Source organism: Tenrec ecaudatus, chromosome 3, assembly GCF_050624435.1.
Source record: "Tenrec ecaudatus isolate mTenEca1 chromosome 3, mTenEca1.hap1, whole genome shotgun sequence".
In the NCBI taxonomy this organism is placed as follows: Eukaryota; Metazoa; Chordata; class Mammalia; order Afrosoricida; family Tenrecidae; genus Tenrec; species Tenrec ecaudatus.
In genome coordinates this window covers 215,812,469-215,839,945 of record NC_134532.1, presented here as the reverse complement: position 1 = coordinate 215,839,945, position 27,477 = coordinate 215,812,469, and the positions used below count along the sequence as shown (strand labels likewise).

At 55.1% G+C, this 27,477-nt stretch overlaps 1 protein-coding gene across 1 annotated transcript; it reads left to right on the top strand.

Moving 5' to 3' along the window:
• The first annotated feature begins 305 nt into the window (after window positions 1-305).
• OTOP1 (otopetrin 1) lies at window positions 306-27,477 on the top strand. Its single transcript, XM_075543606.1, has 6 exons — window positions 306-633; window positions 8,948-9,084; window positions 15,162-15,220; window positions 22,269-22,399; window positions 25,017-25,936; window positions 27,307-27,477. Exons 1-6 carry the CDS (start codon window positions 306-308, stop codon window positions 27,475-27,477), a joined length of 1,746 nt encoding a protein of 581 aa, XP_075399721.1.

The following is a 27,477-nucleotide window of genomic DNA, read 5'->3' as shown; positions in this document are numbered from 1 at the left end:
GCCCCGCGGACCCTGCGCCCCGCCCCGCGCCCTTATCGGCGGGCGGGTCTGGGAGACCCCGGGCGGGTTGGGAGAAAGGAGGCGGCGCCCCTCTGCCGTCGGGGGCGGGCGATCCCAGGGCGGGCAGCGCAGTCAGGCGAAGCCAGCGCTACGCAAGGCGGGCAGGGCAGCCTGGATCCCGGGTGGGACCAGGAGCGCACGGCGGGGGCATCAGAGTCGGGTCACCAAAGGGGCAGAGCGGGGTGGGGTCGGGCACCCCTCCGGGTGGCGAACACCTGCACCAGAACCGGCTCCCGGCCCCCGGGATGCCCGAGGGCCAGGGCGCGGAGCGGAGCCCGTCGGGGCGGGCCGAGTCCCCCGGGTCCACGGGGCCCCGACGGGGCAGCGTGCCGCAGAAGCTGGCCGAGGTGTTGAGCAGCCAGTACGGGCTGAACGTGTTCGCGGCGGGGCTGCTGCTGCTGCTGGCCTGGGCGGTGCACGCGGCGGGTGTGGGCAAGCGCGCCCTGCTGTGCGTGCTCACGGCGCTCATGGTGCTGCAGCTCTGCTGGATGCTCTGGTACGTGGGCCGCAGCGCCGCGCAGCGCAGCCTCATCCGGCCCAAGGACACGCACGCCGGCGCGCGCTGGCTCCGCGGTGAGTCTGCCCCGCGCGCCCCTGCGCCCTCCTCCCCAGACCGCTTTCTCCCAGACCCCTTCTCCTTCATGCCCTGCATGCTCGCCCTGGGCCGGCCACCGGGAGCACTGGCCACCGGAGCAGAGAAGACCCGCTCTGGGGGGAGTTTGAGCAGTAGGTTTCCTGCACTGTTTGTGGCCCACCCAGAAAACTCCAAACTCGCTGCCCTTGCGTCAGGGATAACTCCAAGAGACCCCCTGAGGGTCTCCTAGGCTGCCACTGCTTACAGGAATAGAAAGCCCAGTCTTTCTCCGAGGAGCTGCTGGTGGTTTCGAACTGCCGACCATGCGTATCACAATCTCTTGTGTAACCACTGCACACCACCAGGGCTCCCTGGCCCACTTTCCATTAGACCTGCAGTCTGTGAGCAATCGTTGTGAGGTGCCCACCGCTCGGTCTGGCCCATAGCCACCCCAGGTACCCCAGAAAGAAAACACGCCCTGTCCTGCGCCATCCTCACGACTAGCTACGGTGGCAGCCACTGTGTCCGTCGGGGCCTTCCTCTTGTTCCCAGCTGCTCGCTGGAGTTGGCCAGAGGTGATGTGCTTCTCCAGGGCAGGGGCTCTCTCTGATGCCATGTCCAAAGGAGCCCACTGAACTGTGGCTGCTCCTGTGCGCTGCTGTCCAGTCAGTTCCCACCGGTCGCGACCCTGTGCACAGTGGAAGGAAACACTGCCCAGTCCTGCACCAACCGCCAACCTCACGAGGGTTCTTCTGTTGGAGCCCATTGTGGAGGCCGCCCTGGCAGCAGCCCATCCCAGGGAGGGCCTTCCTCTGGGCTCTTTTGGCGGGCCATGGTCCTTTCTGTAGTCTTCGCCAGCGACATCATTCCAATGCATTGATTCCTTGTTGGTTTTCCTTCTTCACTGATCAACGTCCACACACACAGGAGGAGATGGGAAATACCCTGGCTTGAATTACAGATACGCAAACCCACTCACACCTTTCTGGGGCGTAACCCCCCCCCCAAACCCAGCACCGCTGACCTCAAGATGAACCCCAGGCTCAGCATCTTGGCATCCAAGGCCTGCTAAGATCTGGCCCCAGGGGCCTCTCTGGCTTTGTCCCCTGTCCTTTGTCCCCACTCTGGGCTCCTGTCATTTCTATCAAAGACTTTCTGTTTCCCTCACAGCCTTTCTTGCTGCCACCTCTTTGCCTAGGCTGGTCCTTTCTCTTGGGATGCCTTTCCTGCCCACCTGCCTATTGTGTTCTCAAGCCCCTTCAGCATCATCTCCCAGGAAAACCTTTCCCACCCCTCACCCCCTTGTGACACGGACAGCACCCCCCTCGCCCTTGTTCTTCTCCATGGCGCATCTGCCACCTCCACCAGCCTCCAGGAGCAGTGTGATTCTGGGGCCAGGGTGCATCTCGTAGTCGGAAGGCCCCTGGGGTCTGCGACAGGTGCCCACAGAATGCAGGGGGGACGGAGGGAGTAAGGAAGGGGTGAGAGCACGCTGGGGCAGGGCAGGTGTCAATCCTGGCTGGGTGCTCTAGCACAGTCACGGAAAGATTGTCACCGGGCTCACCTGCCTCCTCGATTCTTGGAAGGGAGACAGACTGGAAGCTGGTCAAAGAGGAGTTAGTTGGGCATCCAGGAAGAAGGGAGCTGTCTGGGAGCCTCCGTGCCAGATGCACCCCACATCGCTCTTGGGTTTGCACAGGTAACCCCAATGCAAATCTCAGACAGGCGTATTTTATCTTTTTCATCTTTGTTTTTATTACACAACCCTGGGGTTGTTATTACATCCACCACCATCTCAAACCCACGTATCAACCTCTTGGCAGGATCGAAGGAGAAACAGACAGCAGACAAGGTGTCGGGAGAGGTGGGAAGCTCAGGGGTATCTGCACGCAATCACTCTCCTCACCGTCCCTTCGAAGATCTGGTCCAGACACCCGCTTCTCCAGGCACCTGGCAGAAATGACTCCTCCCCTGGGTGACTCTCAGCTCTCTGAGTCCTTAGTTAGTTTCTGCCAGGTGGAGGGCCCCGTGTGTTAGGCTGGGTGGTCTAGAGAAACCATCCAGTGACACTCATAGACGTGTATGAAAGAGCTTTATATCCACAAGTCATCTTATAGCTAAAGAAGACACCCAAGCCCAGTCCAACTCAGGCCCATAAGTCCGATGTAAGCCAGGGGCAGGGTGGTGATGGAGAAAAGGGAGGCAGAAGCAGGAAGATCGCAGGCCAGTGGGCACAGAGCTGCATGGATCCCAGGTCTGTGGGAACATGCCAGGGTGCCGGCAGCTCCCAGGACCTGGGGCTACCCTCTGAGGCAGGCAGAGATCCCGCAGGCAGGAAGGAAGAGGGGCAGAGAGAGAAAGAGGGGAGGGGAGTCTCTAGACTTCATTAGGTTCAGCGACTGGGTCCAGGCCATCTCATCTCTGAGACAATTGGACCTACCTCCAGGATGACCCGATTCCGGTTCTGAACATTGTTGACTTAGGAAGGTGTATGGTTGATGCTTGCTAAAGTAGGTCAGTGAGCGCGAGGATGAACCTCGATAAGGTGGGTTGACACAAGGACTGCAGCCATGAGCTCCGACCTAACCCTGGTGCGGAGGGCATTGGACCAGGCAGTGTTTTGTTCTATTGTACACAGCACGGTTTGTTATGCATCAGGGCCCGGCCGGATGGCACCTATCAGCAGCCACAACCCTCGTAGAGGGCTGCTTTGAGTTCAATTCAACTCTGCTGCCACAGGTTCTGTTTTGTTGTGCGATGCCTATGGATGGCAGGGAACCTGTTTTTCGATGTTGCTGTGTCCGTTCATTCTGCGTACAACCGACTCAAACCCTGCCTGGTCCTGTGCCAGCCTGGCAATCGTTCTCATGGTTGAGACCACTGTTTCAGCCATGGTGCCCATCCATCTCCATCCCATCAGGGGCCTTCCTCTCTTTTGCTGCCCTTCGACGTCACCGAGGATGACGTCCTTCTCTGGAGACTGGTGAGGTGAAACCTCTAAGGAGCCCTCTGGCATAAATCCTCTCCACCCCCCCCTCTTCCCCTTCTTCTGGCTCTCATTCCCCTTTTAAAATTCCATAATCCCCCCCGGCACAGGAGCGCATCTTCTGGGCTCACACAGCTTCTGAATGCCATCAGTCACAGCCCCTCACTCGATGGCAGAATCTGAGATCTGTCCCCGATGAGAGAGTCTGAGAGCTTCTCAAGGGTAGGGACCAGATCTGGCTTCTCTGCCACCTCCTAGAAGGGCTGGCACCAAATAGCCAGAAGGTCCCTGGCTCTGCCTAGGGTCCCATTTTCCTGGGGCTTATAGCAAAATGTCACAGGGTTGGTGGCTTGGAATACAGGGAAGATACCGGCTCCATGTTCTGAGAGCCAATGGTCTGAGTTCTGGGGGTCCACTGGGCCACACCCCCTGTGAAATATCCAGGGGAAGATCCCTGAGTCCCTTCCTGCTTCTGCTCCAGGCATTCCTTGCCAGGGCGCCCCATCTCCACGTGGCCCTTCCCCTCTGAGCCTCTTCTCTGTATAAGGACACCAGCCAGGATCAGGACTCAGGGGAGTCCTGTCTGCACCGTGGGTCAGGCATTGCTCTGCGAAGTGGTTTCGGTTCACCGGCTGCTCCGTGGGAGAAGGGTGAGAACAGCGGCTCTGAGAGCCACAGTCCCAGCACCTCCTGGGGCTGTTCTGCTCTGTCCTGTAGGGTCGCCACACATTGGGATCCATTTCGGATGGCAGTGGGCTTTTGGGTGTTAGACACTCAAGTAGGATGGAATAAATAAAGACAGATAACATATAATCTTCACCCCCCCCCCAAACAACAACAACACAAAACAACCACTACCAAGAAGTCCATTCCAATTCCTAGTGACTCGATAGGACACAGTAGAACCGCCCCTTTGGATTCCAGAGACTGGGAATTTTCATAGGCGCAGGTAGCCTGATCTTTCTCCTTCGAGCTGCTGCTGGATTTGTACTCTGACTGCAGTCAGCACCCCAGCATGTGCCACCAGGCCTGCGGGGGACCTACTGGTAAGCCGGTGTTGGTCAAGTCCCTGTCCACGCCCATGACTGCGCCTGTCAGAGCAGAGCTGGGCTGCACAGGGCTTTCAGAGGTGGACTTCTTGGCAGTGGAATGCCAGCCTTCCATCTGAGGTGCCTCTGGGGTGGACTTGAGCTATGGGGGTGAGTTCCTTTCCAGACCTGAAGGATGATGACTAAGGCCCATGGTCTTGGGGGTTCTACCTACCTCTCGCTTATCTGACCAGTGAGCTCGGTCTCTGTTATGACTTGGCGTTTTCTTCCACATTTCCCTCCCACTCTATCTAGGATCTAAGGAGGTGCCTTTCAGAGCAGTTGGTAGTGGGAGTCAGGCACCATCTTGCTTTTCTGTACTCAGGGGCTCGGAAACTGATGTTCACTTGGGCCATTAGTCCATTGCATGGTTTCAATTCCCCCCCCACTCATTGTCTTCTCCTTTTTCTTCACCCCGACGGAGTGAAGACATTTTTCCTTTCAGACAGAGACAGACAGTCGTTCCACCTTCAATGGATGGCTGTTCATGAGTTTTTCAGACCCCAGTTGCTATATGGTGTTGCTTTCACTTTTTAAAGGAAGGACCCCAAACCCCCCCCCCAAAAAAAAGGAAGGACCCTCTATGTGACTATCCACCTGTCCACTCACCCACCCACCTACCCATCATCATATACCCTTCACACCTCCGATCTTTGCACAGGGTTCTAAAGTTAATGACTTCTGTATTTTCCTGTCCGCTTCCTCTTCCCAACTTTGAAAAGCCCTTAGTCTAATATCCGCAGGTGAGTTCTGCGGAGGATGCTCTCCCACATCCTTCGCTCTTTGCTCCCCTGTCCCCTCTCAGAGTCCTTTCCTGGCCACCGTCCACCTCAGCCTCTTTCCCTGCCGGAGAAGTTTGTATCTGTTCATCATTCTCTTTGTTTGCGTCTGGCTCCCCCGCCACGAGGTGAAACTCCCCATAGAAAGGAGACTTGCCCAGATTGACCTGGATCGCCTCAGTTCCCGGGAGAGCTCTTCATCTCGAGTTGATGGTGCGCCCTCAGCAGTTGTGGAGTAGATTGCAGATGGCACCTCTTCCGGCAGCTCCGCTGGAAATGGGATGTGGGGGCTGTGACCCCTCGTTCGCTCGCTCTCTTCTGACTTCCGGTGCTGCGGACGACAAGCAGGGTGGCAACTCATCACTCTCTTTCGTGCACACCTGACTGATGCAATCTTGTGCTGGTGCTTGCTTTTTTTTGTTTCGCCAACAGTCTTGCTTGTTCATCTCCGAGCCCCTGGCCCAATGTCTCGCACATAATAGGAGTCCCCAAAATATTTGTTGTATAAATAGGCGGATGGAGGAAGCGGTGAGTGGAGAGATGGGTGGGTGAAGGGTGGAGGGTCGTGCAGAGAATAAGAAGGCACGATGCTGCTGCTGTCCAGTTGGTTCTGCCCCATCAAAACCCCATGGACAACCGGACAGGACACTGCCCGCCCTGTGCCAGCCTCACAGTCGTAGCTACGTGTGAGCTTGTGTGGCAGGCACTGTGCCACTTCACCTCATCCAGGGGCTTCCTCTTTCCCTCCGACTGCCTCGCCAAGCATGGTGTCCTTCTCCAGGGACGTGCCAGGTAAGGGAGACAAACCTCTCACCATCCTTGCCTCTAAGGAGCACTCTGACGACCCTCCTTCCGAGACAGACTTGCTCATTGCTCTGCAAACGCATGGCGCAGTCAATGTTCTTCGCCAACGTCGTGATTCAAGGGCACCCGCTCCTCAGGTTTTGTCCTCCGGATTCACGGTTCAGCTTTGGCAGGTGATTGAAACACCACGGCTTGGGTCAGGGGCACTTGGTGCTCAAAGTGACATCTTGGCACAGCCAGGCCCCGCACTGCTCGTCAGGTCCCTTCAGCCCCCGGCGTGGGCTCTTCCCACGGAGTTTCCAAAGCTGGCATCCTCATGCACGCAGGCAGCCACGTCTTTCTTCCAAAGAGCAGCTGGCGGATGTCCTTCGCTGACCTTGAGGTGGGCAGTCCATGCTTTCATCACTGCACACTGGGCCCCATCACCAGGAAGATCACTAACCAAGGAACACCCCATCTCCAACAGGGCACATCGTTGGGACCTCCAAAGGCATGCAGGAAACCCCATTTGCATTCAGTTTCCTGTTTGCCAAGAATCTGCGAAGCCCCCTCATATTCCCGAGGCACAACCTGGCCCACACCAGCCCCGTGGGCACTCTCCTGTGTGCCACCGACTCCAGGCGGGCAGCTTTCGTCCGACCATCTCATGTCCCAGGCCAGGGGTGGACTGCCGCTCTCAGCTAGGCTCTGTGTCACCGGGGCCTTCCCAGGATGCACAGCGCGCCCTGACTTTGAGTGGTTTCCACAGGCTGTGAGCAGGAGAATGAGAGTGGGGGAGGGGAGGGGTGGGCTTCCCTTGGGGTAGCGCTCAGGGTGGGAGCCTGGCACCCACCATCCATTTCCCTCCTGCCCTTGAGGGCCAGCCCGAGAGTGGCCGGCTGAGTTAGGAGTTAGAGATGCAGACACCGGGCCCCGAGGAGGGACTTTTTCCCACTTGACATGTTCATCACAGTCCCTTTTAAAATTGATCTAGTGTTTATTTTAATTTTATTTATTTAAATGGTTCCGTTGGGACATCACCCACGTATCGTATAATCCAGTAGCTCGAGCACATCAAGGGAGGTGTACGATCATCGCACCGTCAGGTCTGGAACATTGTCTTATTTCTTGTACTCCTTGCTCCGAACTCCCCAGTTCCCACCAGCCTCCCCGGCAGTTCTCCCAGGAACCGATCATCCAGTTTCTGCCTCTAGACATTCGCCACTCCTGGATTCCTACTCCGAGAAACACACAGAAACCCCAAACACCGATCGCAAAATAAAAGCAAAGCAAAATAAAATTTCATTCGGAAAGGAAGCAGAAGACGTTAAACGTCGGAGTTATTAAACACGAGAGCGAGTATTAAAGCCAGAACTGTCAAATGGGCCCCAAGGGAGAGCATTTGATGAGGAGCTGCCTTCTGAAAGCCTGTGCGTTTCGCTCCACTTTGTCCACATTCTGTTGGCTTCCTTTCCCGCTCCGGTCAGAACCATAAGGAGAGACCCCCATAGTGCAGTGGCTTACACGCTGGGCTGCAAACCACAAGGTGGGCAGTTCAAACCCACCAGCCGCTCCTCTGAAGAAACTGAGGCTTTCCTTGTCCACAAAGGTTTCATAGTCTTGGAACCCCTAGGGAACGGGACTCGCCGTCCTGTGGGGCACAATGGGTCGGGATGGACGCGATGGCGGTGGGTGTGGTGAAAACCGTCAGGGCCGTGGTGGCAGAGGGGTTCAGTGTCAGTCTGTGAACTCCTCACCCGCTCAGAGGGAGGAAGAAGAGGCCATTTCCTTCTGTGGAGGGGACCGCCCGGGAAACGCTGTTCTCTGGGGTCACTGGGCTCGGCGCCAGTGGACGTGGGTGCCGATTGGTCAAAGCCAGGCTAGGGGTCAGTTCAAACGCTGGTCTCACCCACTTGATCTCAGCCGGGTCCTTTCTCCGGCCCACGGTTTGAGTCAGGAGCGTCCAGTTGGAAGGCCACACCACCCGCCCTGCGCCAGTCTCACCGTTGTTATGCCTGGCCCATTGCTGCGGCCACTGCATGTCCATCCATCTTGTCCAGGGTCTCCCTCTCTTTCGTGTCCCCTCGACTTTACCAGACGCGATGTCCTTCTCCAGGGGCTGGTCTCCCCCGACACCACATCCAAAGTCGGTGAGATGAAGTCTCCCCATCCTTGTCTCTAAGGAGCGCCCTGGCTGCACTTCTTCCCAGACAGACTCGTTTGTCCTCTGGCAGTCAGTCCATGGGGCTGTCAACATTCTTCTCTGGCACCACCATTCAAACGCACCCCTTCTTCTCCGGTCTTCCTCGCTCACTGTCCAACTTTCCCGTGCGTAAGAGGCGACAGGAAAGCCCCATGGCATGGGCCAGGCGCCCCTCGGTCCTCAGAGCATCGTCCCGGCTCTTCGATACCCTATAGAGGTCTCGTGCAGCAGAGAATTTGGGCAGGAGCTCGCGACTCTCAGTTCGGTTTACTCGGCACAAGTGCGCGTGGGGCTTCCCCGAGCCCTTGTGGCCTGTGTGTCGTGAGTCACATGAGTCAGACCCGGAGCTTGGCAGGATGGTGGGCACCTGCCGTCCGGGGTCCAGAGTCTCTGGGGGCCAGGAGTGTCATGCAGGGGTCGGTGACCCCACAGGGCCGCCGTTGCCTGTACCCCATGTGTGTGTCTCCCATGCAGGCAGCATCGCCCTGTTCGCCGTCATCACCATCGTCCTGGGATGCCTTAAGATGGGCTACTTCGTGGGATTCTCCGAGTGCTTGTCGGTCACCGAAGGGGTGTTCCCTGTCACCCACGCAGTGCACACCTTCCTGCAGGTAAAGCACACGCGCTTTCGTTCTGCTGCCCCTGTCGGTTCTGTCCGGTGCCCGCCGGGTGCAAACTCCTGCCCAAGGGTCGTGGCCATGGGAAACCCCGAGGGACGCTGCTCTACCCTGACGCTCTCTAGGGGTGTGGTGGGGCCCTGGGTTGACAGAGACTCCACGGCAGTGGGTTCGGTTCCTTTTTTTTCCAAACCCCAGAGGAAGCTCACCCCATGGGGTGGGTTTCAAATACTAGAGATTCTGTAGGATGGGGTGGAGCTGCCCCTGTGGACTTGTGAGCCTGTGAGTCCTTATGGGGCTAGAACTCACACACTCTCTCTCACTCACTGCCAGAGAGTCCTTCCTGACTCAGTCACCCTAGAGGACAGGGTAGAGCTGCGCCTGTGGGTTTCTGTAGCTGCCATTGTTTACACGAGTAGGAAGCCTCAACTTCCTCCTATGGAGCAGCTGGTGGTTTTGAACTGCTGACCTTGCAGTTCGCAGCCCAGCATATAACACACCATGCCAACTTGGCTCCTCTTTAGTTTCTGGTAGAAAGGGCCCTGTGTGGTACAGAGGGTTGGTGTGCTCGGCTGGTAACCAACAGCTACTCAGAGGTAGCTCGGAAGAAAGTCCGGGCCATCTGTGTCTGGGAAAGCAGCCACTGGAAAGGTGAGGGAGCATCCTCTTCTCTGACACACACATGCATGTGTGCGCGCACACACACACACACATACACGTGCACGCTCAAGTGAGTGGGAGCTGACCTGCCAGCAGCCGGTCGTCCCCGGGGAGTGGATCCCCGGGTGTGAGTATGCTGCTAGGACTCTGTCTTAAACTTGTAAGATCCTGCCACAGCAAGATATCTAGCAAGCAGGGGTGAACGAAAGTCCCTCTCTGAGGCCTGGCCCTGCCAGGCTTCCTTAAAAGCTTCTCCCAGTAGCAAAGGGGATGGAGACCCCCCCCCCTGGTGGCGGCTTAGATCCCAAGGCAGCACCAGGGTCCCCAGGAATGGCATAGGGGCGGGAACAGGATTCTGTAGGAAATTAAAAAGTACATAACCACAAAACAAAGTAGGTGCCTTTCACTCCCAGATCTCAAAACCTGTCCTGCAGCGTGGCGATCAGAACAGCTCGGTGTTGGGACAGCAATAGGTGTGGAGACCGATGGATCACGACGGAGAACCTGGGAATGCCAACAAGGACCTACAAACTCCTGATCTCTGACGAAGGACTGCAACACGTTAAGTCGGGAAGAGAGAGTGTTTCCATACACGGTGCCGGGACCTTGGCTGTCCACCTGCCAAAGAATGAGACGGGACCTTCACCTCCCACCACGTACAAAAACGAACTCGAGCCGGCCTGACGACCTAGCTATACACCCTAGGGCAGTGGTTCTCAACCTTCCTCATGCCGGGACCCTCTCACACAGTTCCTCATGTGGTGGTGACCCCCAAACCATAACATTATTTTTGTTGCTACTTCATCACTGTCATTTTGCTACTATTATGAATTGGGAGATCCATGTGAAAGGGTCGCTTGACCCCCAAAGGGGTCGTGACCCACAGTGTGAGAACTGGTGCCCTAGAACCTTAAAGATCAGCAATAAGCAAAACAAAAATGAGGGACAAATGTAAGGGTCCCGATACAAGGTCTGAGTATACTGCCAAATATAACAAAAAACGCCCACTCTCCAGAAGACAACCTAGAGGCCTGGGACCTACTAAAAATATGACATTTATGCTCGTCAAAAGACTTCATTAGAAGAGTAAAAAGAGAGCCCACAGCTTGGGAAAAGTTACTTACCAATGACAGATCAGATCAAGGACCAATTTCAAAGCCCTAGAGAAAACAACACTTTCATAAGAAAAACACAAATAACCCAACCCCAAAATGGGCACAAGACAGGGGTGAAAAATTTAGGAAAGGTGACATCCAGGGGCCAACAATCCTGTGAAGAGATGTTCACATTTAGTAGCCATAAGAGAAATACAAATTAAAACAACAATGAGATGCTACCTCACCCTGACACTCTTAGCAAAATTGAAAATGCTGGAGAGGATGTGGAGTGATTATGCTCACACATTGTTGGTGGGTTTGCAGAATTGTACAACCACAGTCTGGTGCTTCCTCAAACAAACACCAGTCTTACGATCCTGCACTCCCGCTACTTGCTACACACCCAGGAAACAGAGGATGAAACATGCACGGACACATGCACACCTATGCGTATCGCGACGATTTCTCTTTCCTTTGGCTCATTTTATTGGGGGCTCTGAAACTCTTGTTACGATGCAGACGTCCACTGTATCAGACGTATTTGTACGTATGCTGCCACAGTTCTCTTCCAGACAGTTACTTTCTATGGAGCCATTGGGATCAGCTCCTTGCCCCCAACCCGTGGCCCCTTGATAGATTATAGATGCTTATTATTTTCTTATCTCACACCGACCGCTGTCTCCCTTCCCCTCTGGTTTCTGTTGTTCTCCCCCCTGGAGGGCTTTGTGTGGTCATGTGCCACTCATTGCGATCGGCTCCCCCCTTCCTCATCTCCTCTCCCCCCCTCTCTGCTACCCTTTTGGTATTGCTATTCCCATTCCTGCTCCTGGGTTTCCTGGGTCGTGAGCTGTATCTCTTGCCTGTACCTGTGTACATGTTCTGGTCCAGTCCAGAGTGGGAAGCAGCACTGGGGTCATGATAGTGAGGGGTGTGGGCGGGGGTGAGGAAGCCTCAAGGGACCAGAGGAATAGTGCACGATCCACCGCTGCTCTACTGCACCCTGATGCAACAACTTCTACAACAGCAAAGGGTGGAAAGAATCTAGTATTCTGACAATAGAGGGATGGAGCAACAATCTCTGGTACCTTCATACAATGAAACGTTGCTGTCAGGTGCCGTCCAGTTGGTTCTGACCCATAGCGGTCCTGTGCACGAGAGAAGGAAACACTGCCGGTCCTGCCCGTCCCCACGATTGTCCCTGTGCCTGAGCCCGCTCTTGTAGCCACTGTGTTCATCGGTCTTCTCAAGGGACTCCCTCTTTTCGCTGCCCCGCGACTATTCCGGGCACGATGCCCTTGTCCAGGGACTGGTCTCTCCTACAACATGCCCAAAGTATGTAAGACGAAGTCTCCCCATCCTTGTCTCTAAGGACCACCCTGGCCGTACTTCTTCCTAGGCGGACTTGTTTGTCCTTTCGGCAGTCCACGGGCTTTCAACATTCTTCTCCGGCACCACCGTTCACATGCCTGGATCCTCCTGCAGTCTTCTCAGTCAACTTTCACACGCATATGAGGAAACGGGGAACACCAGGGCTTGGGCCAGGTGCGCCTTAGTCCTCAAAGTAACATTCTTGCTCTTCAGTACCCTAAAGAGGTCTTGTGCAGCAGATGGACCCAATGCAACACATCGTTTGATCTCTTGACTGCCGCTTCCATGAGCACTGATTGTGGATCCAAGCAAGACAACCCTTGACGACGTCAGCCTTTTCTCCAGTTCGCATGAAGCTACCTGACGGTCCGGTCGTGAGAGTCCAGTCGGCAGTCTTGGCATCGAGCTGTGATCCATACGGAAGGCTGCCATCTTCGATCTTGCGAGCGAATTTGACGCATTCTTAAAAGACTACGACGAGTCTGTCAACACCTCAGCCCTGGGCAAACGAGAGACCATTACACTTAGCCCAGTCAGCCAGTCTCGTCGAGTTAAATACTTAACAACACCACTGCTATAAATGATGACGAAAAAGGAAAAAAAGGGAAATGGTTTTCACCGCGAAGAATAAGGCTTTAAAGACATGACCAGGCCAGGATCTTGTTGTGGGGGTGGGGGGTAGGAGGGAATGAGGCAAGGGGCAGAAAGAGGCACAGGAGAGTAAAGGAGGAGGGAGGGTGGGAGAAGCACGTGTGGGGCAGGGTGATAGTAGGGCCCTGTCCCTGGTTTGATGAGCCGGCTGTACAGCCAGAGATAAGAAACGGTTTTTCTTGATATGTATTCTATCCCACAAACAAAAGGGGGAAATGTAAATGAAGAAAGTTAGAGAGAGAGAGAGAGAAATCGAGAGGTCACAGCCTTAAAAACCCTGCAGACTAAACAAACAACACCCATGGGGTTTAATGAGGAGCGAAACCCCCTCAGAGCTAAATGCGGCTGTAAAAGGAGGAAACTGAAATCAGCGGCACTGACTTGGGTCCTTTCAGTGCCGTGCAAACTGGCTTGGAAAAACAAAGAAAGAAAAGATCTGCCGTTTCAACTTTTTCCTTTTTCTCTTTTTTATGTGCATGCCCATGTTTGTGCAGGTTTACAGAGAGGGACCGGCTCTTCTCTTCCGAGTCCTGCAGTTCTCAGTGAGCCCCGAGCCTTGCAGTGGGTGCCAGGTCGTCTTTATGGAAAGCATTGCTTGCTTTTCTTGATATGGGATCCAGGCAGGACCCCGGGAGACAGCCACCCCCCCCCCCCCAGTGAATAGTTGGTAGGGTTATGACAGCGGACGTTGCAGGGCGGGAAGGGGAGCTAACCAGAGCAAGAATGAAGACAATGCTCTCCAATTTTTACAACTCTTTTTTTTAAAGACATCCAAAGATTGAATGGTGTGTGAGTCATATGCCAGTGAAAGTGCTTTAAAAAAGAAACTAGCAAAGCAAAGACACACAATTTGGCTTTCATCTTAAAAAAATGGTTACCAGTTGGATGGTTGTCTAATTTTGTATTCATCCAGAAATAGCAATCTGTTTAGCATTCTCCCCCCTGCAGTGGAGCTGAGGGTTGGTTCTTCCTAAGACGTGTGTCCCAGATCAGGGCAGTCAATCTTAATGAAACCAAACTCACGTCACTGAGTCAACTCTGACCCATCGCAACGCTAAAGGACAAGGCAGAGCTGCCCCTGTGGGATTCCCAGGCTGTAACTCTTTAATGGGGTAGAGAGCTTCCTCTTTCCCCCTCTATCTCCCGAGGAGCCGCTGGTGGTTTTGAACTGCTGACCTTGAGGTTAGTAGCTCACAAGGTAACCCCTCAGCCACCAGGGCCCCTTTCAGGGAAACAACACGGAAGAAATATGTGAAAGTCTACCTTTAAAACTGTGCCATCTGAACTTCTCCATACAGACCACATGGCAGCATGAGCTGACGTGAGGCAAATGTTCAAGGGTCCAATGGGGCTGGGCTCATAGTAGGTGCTCGTGATGTGTCTGTGTCTTAAAGGAGGCCCTAAAACATTGTAGCGAGTAGGACAATGCCAGGGACACAGCGGGTGCTCAATCAATGCCAGAGAATGAGTTGAGTCCGTGGGAGGCAACCCTGAGGGAGAATTTTAGCTGTGATCTGCCAGCTTGATCTCCTGGGGTTGACCCACAGCACTCTGTACGGTGGGTCTCATTTTCCGAACCATGTCACAGACCCAGAAAGCTTTCCTGCCGTCCCAAGGCCAGGACTCAGTGAGGACCCAGGAGGTGCTCTGTTCTGATGAGCACAGGGCCGCTATGGGTTGGAACCGACTTGATGCCACCCAACAACAGCAGCTATTTTTTATCATCTCCCTCTCAGCTGTTCTTCCCTCACTGTCAGAACCCTGCTGCTCCCGAAGTTCCCCATCTCCTCCCACAAGTTGCAGTTGTCCATGGATCTCACACCAGTGGTTTTTAAGAGCATCCTATGACCTCCCCCCACCCTCTGATCAGCTAATGTATTGGTTGATTTTTCAGGAGACTTCCTCCGAAGGAAAAGCGTGACATGAGACCAGCCTGGGTCAGCCCTGTTCTTCAGAATTGGGTTCCTCCACATTCGGTTTCTGGACAGGACACACGGCTCCCAGGCACAGCAGACAAAACACTCTGTGGTCCTTTACCATCCTCACAGGCGCTATGTTCCAGCCCATGGTGTCTCAGGCAGGCTGCCACCCCCCAAACCCGCACTCATTCCGCAGCAGACATCACCAATGGATTGCAGCACCGTTCCACCGCCCCACCCCCAGCCTTCCGAGGGCCCCTTCTGCACAGCTCCCGCCCGGGACGCCCCAGACCTGTGTTAGTGCTTCTCAGGTGTGCTGACATCAGGAGCATTTCCGAATGACGCGTCTCTCTTTCCGTCCTTTCTTTCCATCCAGGTTTATTTTCTCTGGGGACACGCAAAGGACATCATCCAGTCTTTCAAAACACTTGAGAGGTAAGAACAAGTGGGCTGTTGAATTTGGCCTTCGCGCCCAACCAACAACATGCCCCCGTCGTGCCGACATTCATCTTCGAGCGATGCCAACAGAGGCAGGCTCTCCCGCCTCTCCTGGCTCCTTCCTGGAGACACCGGTTCATTTCGGATGATGGGATTTGAACTCCCAGTCTGCTGTCTTAGACCCTTCTCCTTTGTGACCCGCCGTGCCCTCATCTGTGAAATGGTGACCCTAAGAAAGACCCCCCTCTGAGAACTGAGCCAGGGAATAAACACAAGCTCCTTGGGTGATGAGGCTGGTTTGCACTCAACTGCTAATGAGGTTGGAGGTTCGAATCCGTATGGGGCACCTTGGCAAAAAGGCCTGGGTTTGAGCCTCTGTGAGGATTACAGCCAAGAAAAACCCCGGGTCTAGTTCTGTGCTGCACCTTCGTGAGGGGCGGCCGGGGGTGGGAGGTCACCGAGGGTCTGAACCAACTTGCTGGCAACCAGTTTTGTTTGCATTTGTTGTCTGGCACACAGCAAGTTCCAATCAACGTGCTGGCTCTATTAATCCCTCCATCCACCTGTCCCTCCAGGTAATTGTGGGGCTCACAGAGGAGCATCTTCAGGATAATGGGGTGCGTGACATCAACACAGGCATTGTATTCATGTCAGAAAGCCTGCGTGCTCTTCTGCAGGTGGACCAAGCAGTCAGGATTAGCTGCATACAAAGGCCCCTCATCTGAATTGACAACTGGCATTGTCAAGGTGAACCTCGGTGCCACTGCTGAATACGGCATCTCAATAGGCTATTGACAGAGACGTAGATCCCACCAACCTTGTGTCGGCCTGCGTTCTCTAGAGAAGCAAGCTCAATGAAGCCTTCCTATGTATACGTAAAAGATGACACATCTTGCTTGCCGAAAGTGAGGAGGACTTGAAGCATTCACTCTGGAGATTAAGGGTTGCAGCCTTCGGTAGGGCTCGCAACTCAATGTCAAGAAAATAAAGTCTCACAAGGGGACTGATCATGATACACGGAGGAAAGGATCCGAGCAGTCAAGGATCTCATCTTGCTTGGGTCCACAATCAATAGCCAAGAAAGCAGCAGTCTAGCCAGGGTGTCGGGTAAATCTGGTGCACAGATCTCTTGTTAAATGTGGAAGAACAAGGCTGTCACCTTGGAGACTAAGGTGCACCTGACCCAAACCACAGTGTTTTCAATAGCCTCATGTGCGTGTGAAAGGTGGACACTGAATAAGGCAGACTGGAGGAAAATGGATGCCTCTGGATTACGGTGCTGGCAAACAGTGTTTCAAATACCACTGACTGCCCAAAGAAGCCACACCTCTGTCTGGGAAGAAGTACAGCTGGAATGCTCCTCAAGGTTGCCAAGACGTCATCTCACCTCCTTTGGGCATGTTCTCAGGAGACACTAGTCCCTGGAGAAGGGCATCATGCTTGGTAGAGGACCAGCGAACGAGAGGAAGGTCCTGGACAAGATGGATGGACACAATGGCTGCAACAGTGGATGCAAACATACAAGTGTGGTGATAGCATGGGACCAGGCGGTGTTTCAGTATGTTGTATACAGGGTGACTATGAGTCAGAACCACCACCACCAACAACAACTACAAAGTAAATTTCTATCAGGAAAGTGACTCGCACAGTTGCAGAAGTGGGTAAATCCAGTCTGGCTCACGTCCGTGGTTCAGATGTTAGAGCCATAGGTTTCTCCTGACTTGTGTAGCTGCTGAGGCTGATGAAGCGGGAAGATCACTGTGAGCACATACAGAGATGAATGAGTCTAAGAGAGGCGGGCCAGATGGCAGACTCTGATGGCTGCCAGCATGGACCAGCAATATGGTGCACTGTTGGCTTACATCCCCCGAAACAGAAGTGGATGAGCCAGATGCAGTATCCGGACCTGCAAGAAGAGAGGCGGCCACACCCCCAGGAAGCACCCCTTCAATCTCACCCTGCCCTAAGCTTCTTCCAACTGCTTGGCTGCTCACAGCAGATCCCACTGGGAGGACACCTCCTGGAGGATTACCAGGTCCTAAGTGCCTGGCAATCCTGGCTGAGCAACGTTGACATCCCACCACTGGGTAAAGCAGGCTCAGTTGCAAGGCACATTCAGATATCTACTGAGCTCCTGCTGTGTGGGGGCCTGCTGCCAGGCTCTTGGGGATCACTGTGGTGTCCTCGCTGGGTGAGGGGCCCCCCTGGAGCTCATGCAACCCTCTGTATAGCCTTAAGGAGTGGTCTCAGCGGGGACCTTTACCCCCAAGCTTGTCGGCGAGTGAAGCCTGCTTGGGGAGTGGCAGGCAGAAGCATGTGCCAGGCAGGGCCTCCCAGGGAAGGCAATGGACACACACTGAGCGACAAAAACAGTCCCGGACCCACAACGGAAACTCATCTGAGCTCTCTGGTGGCCTTCCTCGAAAAGGGGTCCCCACCACATGGACCCTGAGCTCCTTGGGAGCTAGAATGGAGGGGGGAGGGGACCTCATCGCACGTTCCTTGGACATGCCATCAGGAGGGGCCAGCCCTTGGAGAAGGGCATCGTGGTTGGTAAAGCAAGAAGGTCAGTGGGAAAGAGGAAGCCCTTCAAGGAGATGGATGGGCACAGAGGCTGCAGCCATGAGCTCAAGAGAACCATTGCAGGACGGCGCAGGACCGGCCAGCGCTTCCCTGTGCTGCGTCTGTGGTCAGTAGGAGTTCCAACCAATCGGACAGCATCTGAGAACAGCGGTCACCTTGCAGATTTTGACAAATTGCTGTAGGGAGATGGTACGCTTTGGCCATCCCCAAGGATTGTAGATAAGTCCAGATCGCTCCCTCTCCTGACAGCCGTAATCTCTCCCAGCTTGGTGCTCCCTGCCACCGAGTCGGTGCTGACTCATATTGACCCCCAGTGGGTTTCTGAGATGGTGGCTGTTAACAGGAGGAGAAAGCCCAGTCTTTCTCCCGAGGGAGGAGCTGCTGGTGGTTTCGAACTGCTGACCATGTGGATCACAGCCCAACGCCTAGCCACTCCACCAGCGGGCTCCACCATTGGTTAAGTCCTCACAATTTCCTATTGCTGGTTGCTCTTAGGGTGCAGCCGGGTCGGTTCTGAGTTCTGACCCGTAGCGGTCCTGCGGGCAGCAGCATGCAGTGCTGCGTGGTCCCGCGCCGTCCTCGCCATTTTTGGGGTCTGTTTGAGCCGATGGTTGCAGCCACACACCAGGCAGGCTGGGTGGCCGAGGGGCTCATCTGTTGGGTGCTGACACATAGCTCCGCTCTGGGGCAGAGTGTCACTGTCCCTGTCGGCTGGCCAAGGCGGTCATGTTCAGGAGGCAGACTGCCCCCTCCTCTGCTTCAGAAGAGCGGCAGAGTGGTCTTGAACTCCTGACCTTTTGGTTAGCGTCTGAGCGTGTATCCTGGGATCCTGCATCCCCTGGGATCCTCCACAGGCATAGTAGTTAGGATGGCAAGGTATGTTTTTTTTGGGGGGTGGGGGTAGGGGGGAGACACAATTCCACCCATCACACAGGAGTTTCAGTTCTGAGGGCCTCCTTGACTTGGTCAGGGGCTCTGTCTAATCCAGGGGGGCTGGTCATCTGCAGTAGGATGGGCAGACATGGACTACAGCCCCCCAGGGTCCAGGGTCTTTTTCCACTTGCCCCTGGACTTCAGGCAGCTGTGCCAGGAAACCCAAGGTGCCCACAGGTAACCGGATGCTGAGCAGCAACGGCGTGTCTTGGGGTGTTTCTGAGGCCCAAAGGGTCAGTACACATCGCCAGGCCTTTCTCCCTAGTTCTCTGACCTTGGGGTTACCAGCCAGGGGCTCCCCAGAGCATCAGCTGGGTGAGAACTAGAAGCCTTTAATGGCCAGGCAGAATACTAGCTAGAAAGTGAGGGAGGCTACTTCTTGGCCTCTCTGCTCAGTAAGTTGGTAAGGTTTGAAAGATTTAAGTTGAGGGGGTGTGGTGGTGAGGGAGTATCTCACCTAGACCGTCCTGGGTCAGGGTAGGGGTAGAGGGCAACTTATCAGTCAGGTCACAGCCTGCACACACCTGCTTGGTGGTGGCCATTTGTGAAAGAGAGAGACTGAGCAGAGACAAGCCCCTCTGGCCTTCTTCATTCTGTCCGAGCTGGATCTTGCATGTGGTTCCACCAGCTCCCATAGCAGGGCCTGCTCATTTTAGCAGCCGTCTGTGGATGACTCAGGACAGATTCATTTACCTCTGCATCCACCAGCCTGTGCCCCGCTCCGCTGTCTGCTTCACCCTCCTGCTTCCGGTTCCTCAGCTTCCACGAGTCAGGAGACACCTGACTCAAACTGGACCCATTTCTACCACACACAGTGAGTCAGCCATGTCTTGGTCTAAATCGCTCTACATAAAACAGGAAGGGTCACTGGTTTTGCATCTAGAGAATCCAAGCTAACACAGGCTGCTAACCAAGGTCAGCCGTACCAACCTACCAGCGGCTCGGTGGGAGAGATCTGAGGATTTCTGCTCTCGGGAACCCACGTGGGAAGTTCTATTCCACTCTACCCTTCCTTCCTCTCCCTTTTTTTCCCTCCCCTCTCCTCCCCTCCCCTCCGGATGATAGTGGGCATCCTTGGCTTCTCCCGAATCAACAGGCACTCACTTGCCCCTGCTACGTGCAAGGTACAGTTGTAAAAGCTTAGATGCATCGCTTAAACCGGTGGGCACGGGACAGCAGGGGGTGGGGGAGGGGTTACTCTGGAGGTTTGAAAGCAGCAGGTGGCCCCCTTGGAGCCACATTTCCCACGTCCTCTCCTCTCTTCCCCAGACCCAGGGGATATCCCCCACAAGACTGCCCACCCGCCTGCGAGCGATCCATTGCGGACCGACTGGGCGACTTCCTCACTCTCTGGGCTGGGCCATCAGCCCATGCTGGCTGCCTCACTGTCACCAGGTGGCTGCCACGGCTCCAGCCTTCGCCTTCACACCTGTGGCAGGGGAAAGGGTGGGGGCGGGAAAGTGAGTGGGCTCTTCTCACTGTTACCCCGTTTCCTCGGAGGACAAGTGCTTCTCAGTAATGCCCAGTCGATGTCCCCGTCGATACCACTGGCCACAGTGTCATGGCTCACTGGGCAGGAACCTGGGCGGCGACGTCCCTGCTGGTTACGTGGAAAGGTGGTTTATTCCGCTGGGACACAGATGTCTATAAGCTGCACCTTTCACCCCACCTCTCGTCTGTCGTTCTGTGGTGCCTGGACGCGGTGGCCCTGCTGTTTCCAGCACCAGCACGGCCGCCCACGGTGGTGAAGCTTTCAGTAGAGCTTTCAGACTAAGAGCCGACCTGGAAGGAGGACCAGGCTGCCCACTTCAGAGGGGTTAGCCCGCCGACAACCTTACGAATAGTTTATTTCCTTCCCCTGGATCCACCATCGATGCTCACGGAAGCAGCGCTCACGACGCCCAACACACGCCCTCTTGACTGGGTTGAGAGGCAGGGCTGTCCGTGGGAGGACACGCAGGAAAGCCAGGGGAGGGGGACGGAAGGAAGCACCCATGCGTTGGAGGGATGGTGTTGGATATTGAGAACTGCACGGACGGCCAGAAGCACAGACAGATCTGTCTCGGGAGAAGTGCAGCCAGGCGCTCCTCGGGAGCGGGGGTGGCGAGCCTTGGCTTCGCGTGCTTTGGACATGCTGTCAGGAGGGAGGACTCCATGCTCGGTCCAGCAGAGGGGCAGTGAGGAGGAGCAGGCCCTCGGTGCAATGGACTGACACCGTGGCTGCGATGTTGGGCTCAGACAGAACAGCAGGGGTGAGGGTGGCGGGACCAGGCGGCGTTCGTTCGTTCGATTGTGCGTAGGGTCGCCGTGAGCTAGAGCCGGCTGGGCGGCACCTAACGTGGCAACAGGAGGGAGAGGGGTAGGTGAAGATTGTTGGGCTGGACCCACTTCCCAGATTGCCAAGAGAGCCTTTTCAGACCTCCTCATTGTTCTGGTCTCTTTGGAAAACCTTGAAAGGGAAGGGTGAGGGTGGGGTGGGGTGGCACTGCTTGCTTCTGGTAAATCTCCAGGCCTGGAGCCTTGCTTCCAAGAGCCAGTTTCTTGGACACCTTGCAGACCATGGTTGGCTGCCGGTAGGTTCAAAGTTCAGGCGGATTGCCAACACTGTGGTTTTGGAAGTCCCATGGCATTGCCCTTCCCAGCCAGTCAGGGCGACCCACCCAGAGCCTCAGCTGCCAGCTGAAACCACAAGCATGGCCGAGAAGGGTGTGTGTGTGTGTGTGTGTGTGTGTATGTGCACATGTGGTTTCATCCCATTGAGATCTGGAGCTGTCCCTGGCCTCCCTCTGAATGGCTCAAAGGATCCCGAGTCCCTGTTTTGTGTTTTTTTAATTTATGTGATTTTTTTTTTGTGCTAGTCCAAACATTTTCACAGTTGCTGCTCAGTGATGTCGGAGCCCTGGTGGCAGTGGTTACTCTTTGGGTTGCTTACTGCAAGGTCAGCAGTTCAAAACCACCAGCCGCTCCTTGGGAGAAAGACAAGGTTTTCTATTCTTGTAAAGAGTTACAGTCTCGGAAACCCACAGGGACGGTTCTACCCTGTCCTATAGGGTGGCTGTGAGTCAGTATCGACACGACAGCAGGGAGTTTGCCATTGGTGTTCAGTGACGTCGATGGCATTCTTCTTGGTTCTTTGTCAGCACCGACCGACACACAGTCACTGTCACTGCTACTCATTGTCACCACAGACTTGGACTCATTCACTGTCACTAGTGACTTAAACTCAGTGGCCCCCAAGCCAACACTCCTTCTGCCCCCAGTAACCACCGGTACCTCTGGTTTCCATCTGTTTGCCCTTCTCACCCAAGGGAGAGCACAGAGCATCGGCCCATCGGCGACGGGCTCTGTTACTCAGCATGGTGCTTTCTCGGTCACCCGCAGTTGTGCGTAGGACTTGCGTTTCTCCCTGTGGCTGCGTGTGTTCTGTGGGTGGGCAGACCGCATCAGGCTTGTCCAGGCCTCTGCGGAAGGACGTCTCAGGGGTTCCCACTGTTGGCGTGGCTGCAGTGCACACCGGTGTGTTTTGCAGGTTTGGGGTGATCCACTCGGTGTTCACCAACCTTCTCCTCTGGGCCAACAGCGTCCTGAACGAGTCAAAGCACCAGTTGAATGAGCACAAGGAGCGGCTCATCACGCTGGGCTTTGGAAACATAACCATAGGTGAGTGGGTGCGACGTGTCCCTCCGCCATGTTGGGAACCTGCAGAGACAGGGACGCTCAGAGATGGGGGGCAGGTGCCCAAGGACTGCAGGGTTCAGCTAACCCCACATCACTCAGACAAGGCTCTGCTGTCAAAGTTCTTGCACACCCTCCCGAGTCTGCCCTCCAGCCTGAGTAGGGAGCACTGCGGCTAATGAAAGGTTGCTTCAGCGATTCAGGGACGTGCCAGGACCAGGGCTATCATTTCCACCGCCGGCTCTCGCGGCTGCGCTTGGGATGGAAACGAAGGCCTTTGTTTTCAGCTATGGAAGATTGGCAGTTGGTTTCACGTTTAATTAAGGCTCAAATTGCCAGTTCTTTCTGCTAAGCATATAACTTAAAGAAAAATCCATAGAAGCCTGATGGTAGGTTGTGGTTAATTGGTTTTAGTTCATCTGAAGTTTAAAACAATAGAATTGTCCTTGGTTTATCATTTTGAGAGCTTCCAGCACTCGGCTCTATGCCTCCTTCAAAAGTGCTTTAGCATTTTGGATCTTCTACTTCTACCTGACAGCATTTGGGTTAGGAGGGTGTGGGGGAGGGAAAGTGCGATGCACTGGGGGCTGGGATATCCCAGGGGTCCTGCCCCCATTCACTCCTTGGCTATGTGATGTTTGCAGCCACTTAATTTCCCTGAGCCTCCTAAGTCCCATTTGTCAAACGAGGGGGCATATGCACTATGTATGCTCAAAGGCTCTTTACAGATTTACAGATATGAGTTAGATGACAGACACAGGATATATGAGAGGTCAATGAGTGCTGGGTGATAACAAATGACTAGCTAGCTGATAGACGATAGGCAAGTAATATATGATAGATCGCCAGCTGATAGATGAATGTTAGGTAAGTAGGTGATAGGTAAATAGTTAAAAGCTAGCTAAATAGGTGACAGATCGATAGCAGGTAATAGATAATAGATAGGTATATAAATGATAGCTAGCTAGCTAGGTAAATGATAGGTGAGAGATAGATGATATACAAATCGATAGTTGAATGACAGATGATAGCTTACTGGTAAATAGATGATAGATAAATACATAATAGATATATTTTGGAAGAAGTAAGATCAGAGTGCTCCTTGGAGGCAATGATGGGGAGACTTGAGCTCCCATCCTTTGGACATGTTGTCAGGAGAGACTGGTGCCTGGAGAAGGATATTGTGTCAGTCTGGGTGGACCAGAGAAACAAATTCATAGACACTCATATGTGTATGAGAAAGAGCTTTATATACAAGAGCAATCGAACATTGAGAAAACGTCCCAGCCCAGTCCAGATCAGTCCATAAGTCCAATATTTGCCCATATGCCCAATACCAATCTACAAAGTCCTCTTCAGACTCATGAAATACATGTAATGATGCCGAATGCAGGAGGATCACAGGCCAGTGGGTGGGAAGTCTTCTGGATCCAGTGGTATTGTAAGTATCTCAGCACTGGCAGGGGTCTCTACGTGGCTTCTCCTGCTCCAGAGGTCTGGTTGCATCAGGGTAGGTCCACGTGGCTTCTCCAGCTCCCAGGGCATGGCGCCATGTGTCTTGTCAGTAGAGCATCATCTCAGGGAGCGAGCAGAGAGAGAAGTGTCTCTTGCCTCCAAGAGGAAATAAGAAATCCCCAGAATTCTCCAGAGAAGGCCATGCCCACACAGAGCCCTCATTGGCTACGACCCAATTGACAGACTGGACTCCGCTCCTTCACTCTTAATCCTCTCAAGTCCCAAATTAACACCAGATGATGTTACTACCACAGACATCCTGCTTGGTAAAGTGGAGGGGCAGCAAGAATGAGGAAGACCCTCATAGAGTGGGATTGACACGGGGACTGAGACGGTGGGCTCAGGCATAGGCACCCTTGTGAGGATGGCACGGGGCTGGCCGGTGTTTCCTTCTCTTGAGCTGGGATGGGTGGGAACTGACTCCTGGAAACCGAAAAACAACAGAGAGAGGATCAATACATAGATATGTGATAGCTAAGTGGACAGATAAATGATCAATGATACATAAATGATCACTAGCTAGCTGATAGATAAATGATAGAAACATTGATGGGATAGGAGCAAGCTAGCTGATAGATACATGGACGATAGATGACAGATCGGCAATAAGTAGATTGATAGGGGATAGATAGGTAATAGGTGGAGAGAGAGAGAGAGAGAATATTGAGGGTAGTTAAATGACAGACAGATAAGTGATAGATAGATGATCAGTAGATAGAGAGCTAATAGATGATCGGTTGATCAATGATATCTAGCCAGAGAGTTGACGCTGACTCATGCTCAATAGAACTAAACGCCGCCTGCTCCGTCTCGCCTCCACAACTTGTGACATGCTCCAGCTCACTGTCCTGGCTGTGGGGTCAGTCATCTCTGCTGGGGTCTTCCCTATTCTTCCTGGCCCTCTGCTTCCCTGGACCCTTCCTGATGGCCCACCAGTGGGAATGAGGCAGGCAGTGTTCTGACGTTTTCAGGGGCTGATGCTCAGACTCGATAGGACACTTTGGGCTCCTTGGGAAAACCCAAACGGGAATGACTGGACCGGGAGAGCGTTTCTCCTGCGTCCCTGCTGAGCCTGCCCTTTCTGCAGTTCTAGATGACCACACACCACAGTGTAACTGCACGCCGCCGGCCCTCTGCTCGGCCGTCTCCCACGGGATCTACTACCTGTACCCCTTCAACATCGAGTACCAAATCCTGGCCTCCACCATGTTCTACGTGCTGTGGATGAACATCGGCCGCCAGGTGGACGGCCAGCAGCACCCCAAGATGCGGTTCAAGGTCAACGGGGTCATGGCGGGCTTGGCCCTCGGCCTGGCCGCGCTGGTCGCCACCATCGGGGTGGTGGTGGTGTACCTGGTCTGGATAGGACGGTCCCAGACCAAGAGCGAGTCTGCCCTGATCATGTTCTACCTGCATGCCACGACTGTGCTCCTGCTCATGGGCGCCGCGGGCCTGCTGGGCATCTGGATCTACCGACTCCACGAGCGGGCGCTGGACCAGTCCAAGAACCCCGCCCGCAAGCTGGACGCCGACCTGCTGGTGGGCGCGGCCTCGGGTTCCTGGCTCATTTCCTGGGGCTCCATCTTGGCCTTCCTGTGCGCAGAGACCTGCCCGCCGTACACCTGGTACAACCTGCCCTACTCCGTGCTGGTCATCGTGGAGAAGTCCATCCAGAACGTCTTCATCATCGAGTCTGTCTACCGCGAGCCCCACAGGCGCTCAGACGACATCCGCACGCTCCGCGTGGTCACTGTCTGCAGCAGCAGCCCCTCCAGCCCGGCGGCGGCGCCCCACGGTGGGCAGGTGCCATCTGCCGTCAACGGGGCCTCGTGTCTGAGAGAAGTTCCCAGCAAGGAGGACGAGGAGGGCCGCGAGGAAGGGCCGGCCCGCCGCCGCCGCCGCCGCCGCCGCCGCCGCCGCTGCTGCCACCCCCACTGCCTGCGCGCCTGCACCGGGAGGAAGGTCCTGCGAAACATCAGCGCCTTTTTGTTTCTCTGCAACATTTCGGTAATGCCCGGCGGCAGCGCGGGCCAGCTTTGGGCTGCTCAGGCTGGTGTCTATGCTGGTCAGGAACAGGGCCACGGTACTCCCCTGCCTGGTCCCATTTGGCTGCGGGAGCCCAGAGACCTTCTCCTGGGGCTGGGGCGGAGCTCGGGCCAGGCAGGTGGTGGTGGCAGGGGGAATGGCAGAGGGCTCCTGCAGACCTGAGTTAAACTGATGGTGGGCTCTGGGGTTGGGGTTGGGCCTGACCCTCAGTGGGCATGTTGGTGTAAGCTTGAAAGGTCAGGGGTGTCAGAGCGGGACCTAGACAGCCACAACCCCCCTCACCCCCCCAACATGTTTTCTCCCCTGGCTGTGCATAGAGGGCCGAGAGCACTGGGTGGGGTCTCAGAGACACTCAGGGCTGCCTGCGTGGCTGCGGGTGATGATGCTCCCATGCCGAGCCCCAGGTTGCCCACCTGTGAGATGGGTAGCTCCCCGCTCCTTTCTCATCACGAGGCCTTTACTCTGTGCGGGGTCTACAGATATCACAGCAACCCCGAGATCCGGTAGCTGCCCGTGGAGGTCCGTGTTGCTGGAAATGAGGGACGGGAGAGGGGTGACCGTTGGGGCAGGAGTTCCCAATCTGACCCCCCCTAGATCAGGGAGGGTTTCCTGGCATGGTGGTGTCCAGGACAGGGAAGAAGTCTGAACTCCGTGGAATAAGGAAGGCGGGAATTCCCAACAGTGGAGCCCCAGGGTCTTGGAAGAGGCAGTCGTTTTGGTGGCTGGTAGCAGGTTGGGGTTTAGGAGCCCTAATGAAGTCGTGGTTATGAGTTGGACTGCTAACCAGAAGGTCAGCAGTTTGAAAGCGCCAGCCGCCCCAATTTCTACTCCCACAGAGAGTTCCCGTTTCGGAGACCCACAGGGGCTGCTGTACCTTATCCTATAGGGTCGCTGTGAGTTGGCAGGGCGTTTGAGCAGGTCGGGGAAGTTGGAGCCCAGGGTGTGAGGAGGGAGCTGGGCCAAGTGGGGAGGTAGAGTCAGGCCCCTGCTGGACTCGGCCTTTTGCCTGAAGGCCATGGGGAGCCCTGGTTGAGTTATGAGCAGGGGGATGATGAGACACTCACTCCGCCACGGTGGTGGGTGGGGTGCATCAGGGGCACCCCCTGGTGGCAGAGAGGTGGTTGGGGGCTGTGGGCACGGAGAGACCTGGGTGGGTTTGCCAGTATTCATTTGGGAAGGATACCATTCCGTGGTGGGTGTGGGAGAGGGGCCACTGCCTGCTTCTGCAGCTCGGTGTCCTGGGGTCAGACCCGGCCTCCTGGGTGGCCAGGTGCAGGGGGTGGTGGTGGAGAGGAGGTGACCGTGACGGGAATGTCCCTCTTCTCTTACAGCTTTGGATACCCCCTGCCTTTGGGTGTCGTCCGGAGTATGACAACGGCTTAGAGGAGATCGTCTTTGGCTTTGAACCTTGGATCATTGTGGTGAACCTGGCCATGCCCTTCTCTATTTTCTACCGCATGCATGCAGCCGCCTCCCTCTTTGAGGTCTATTGTAAGAGCTAG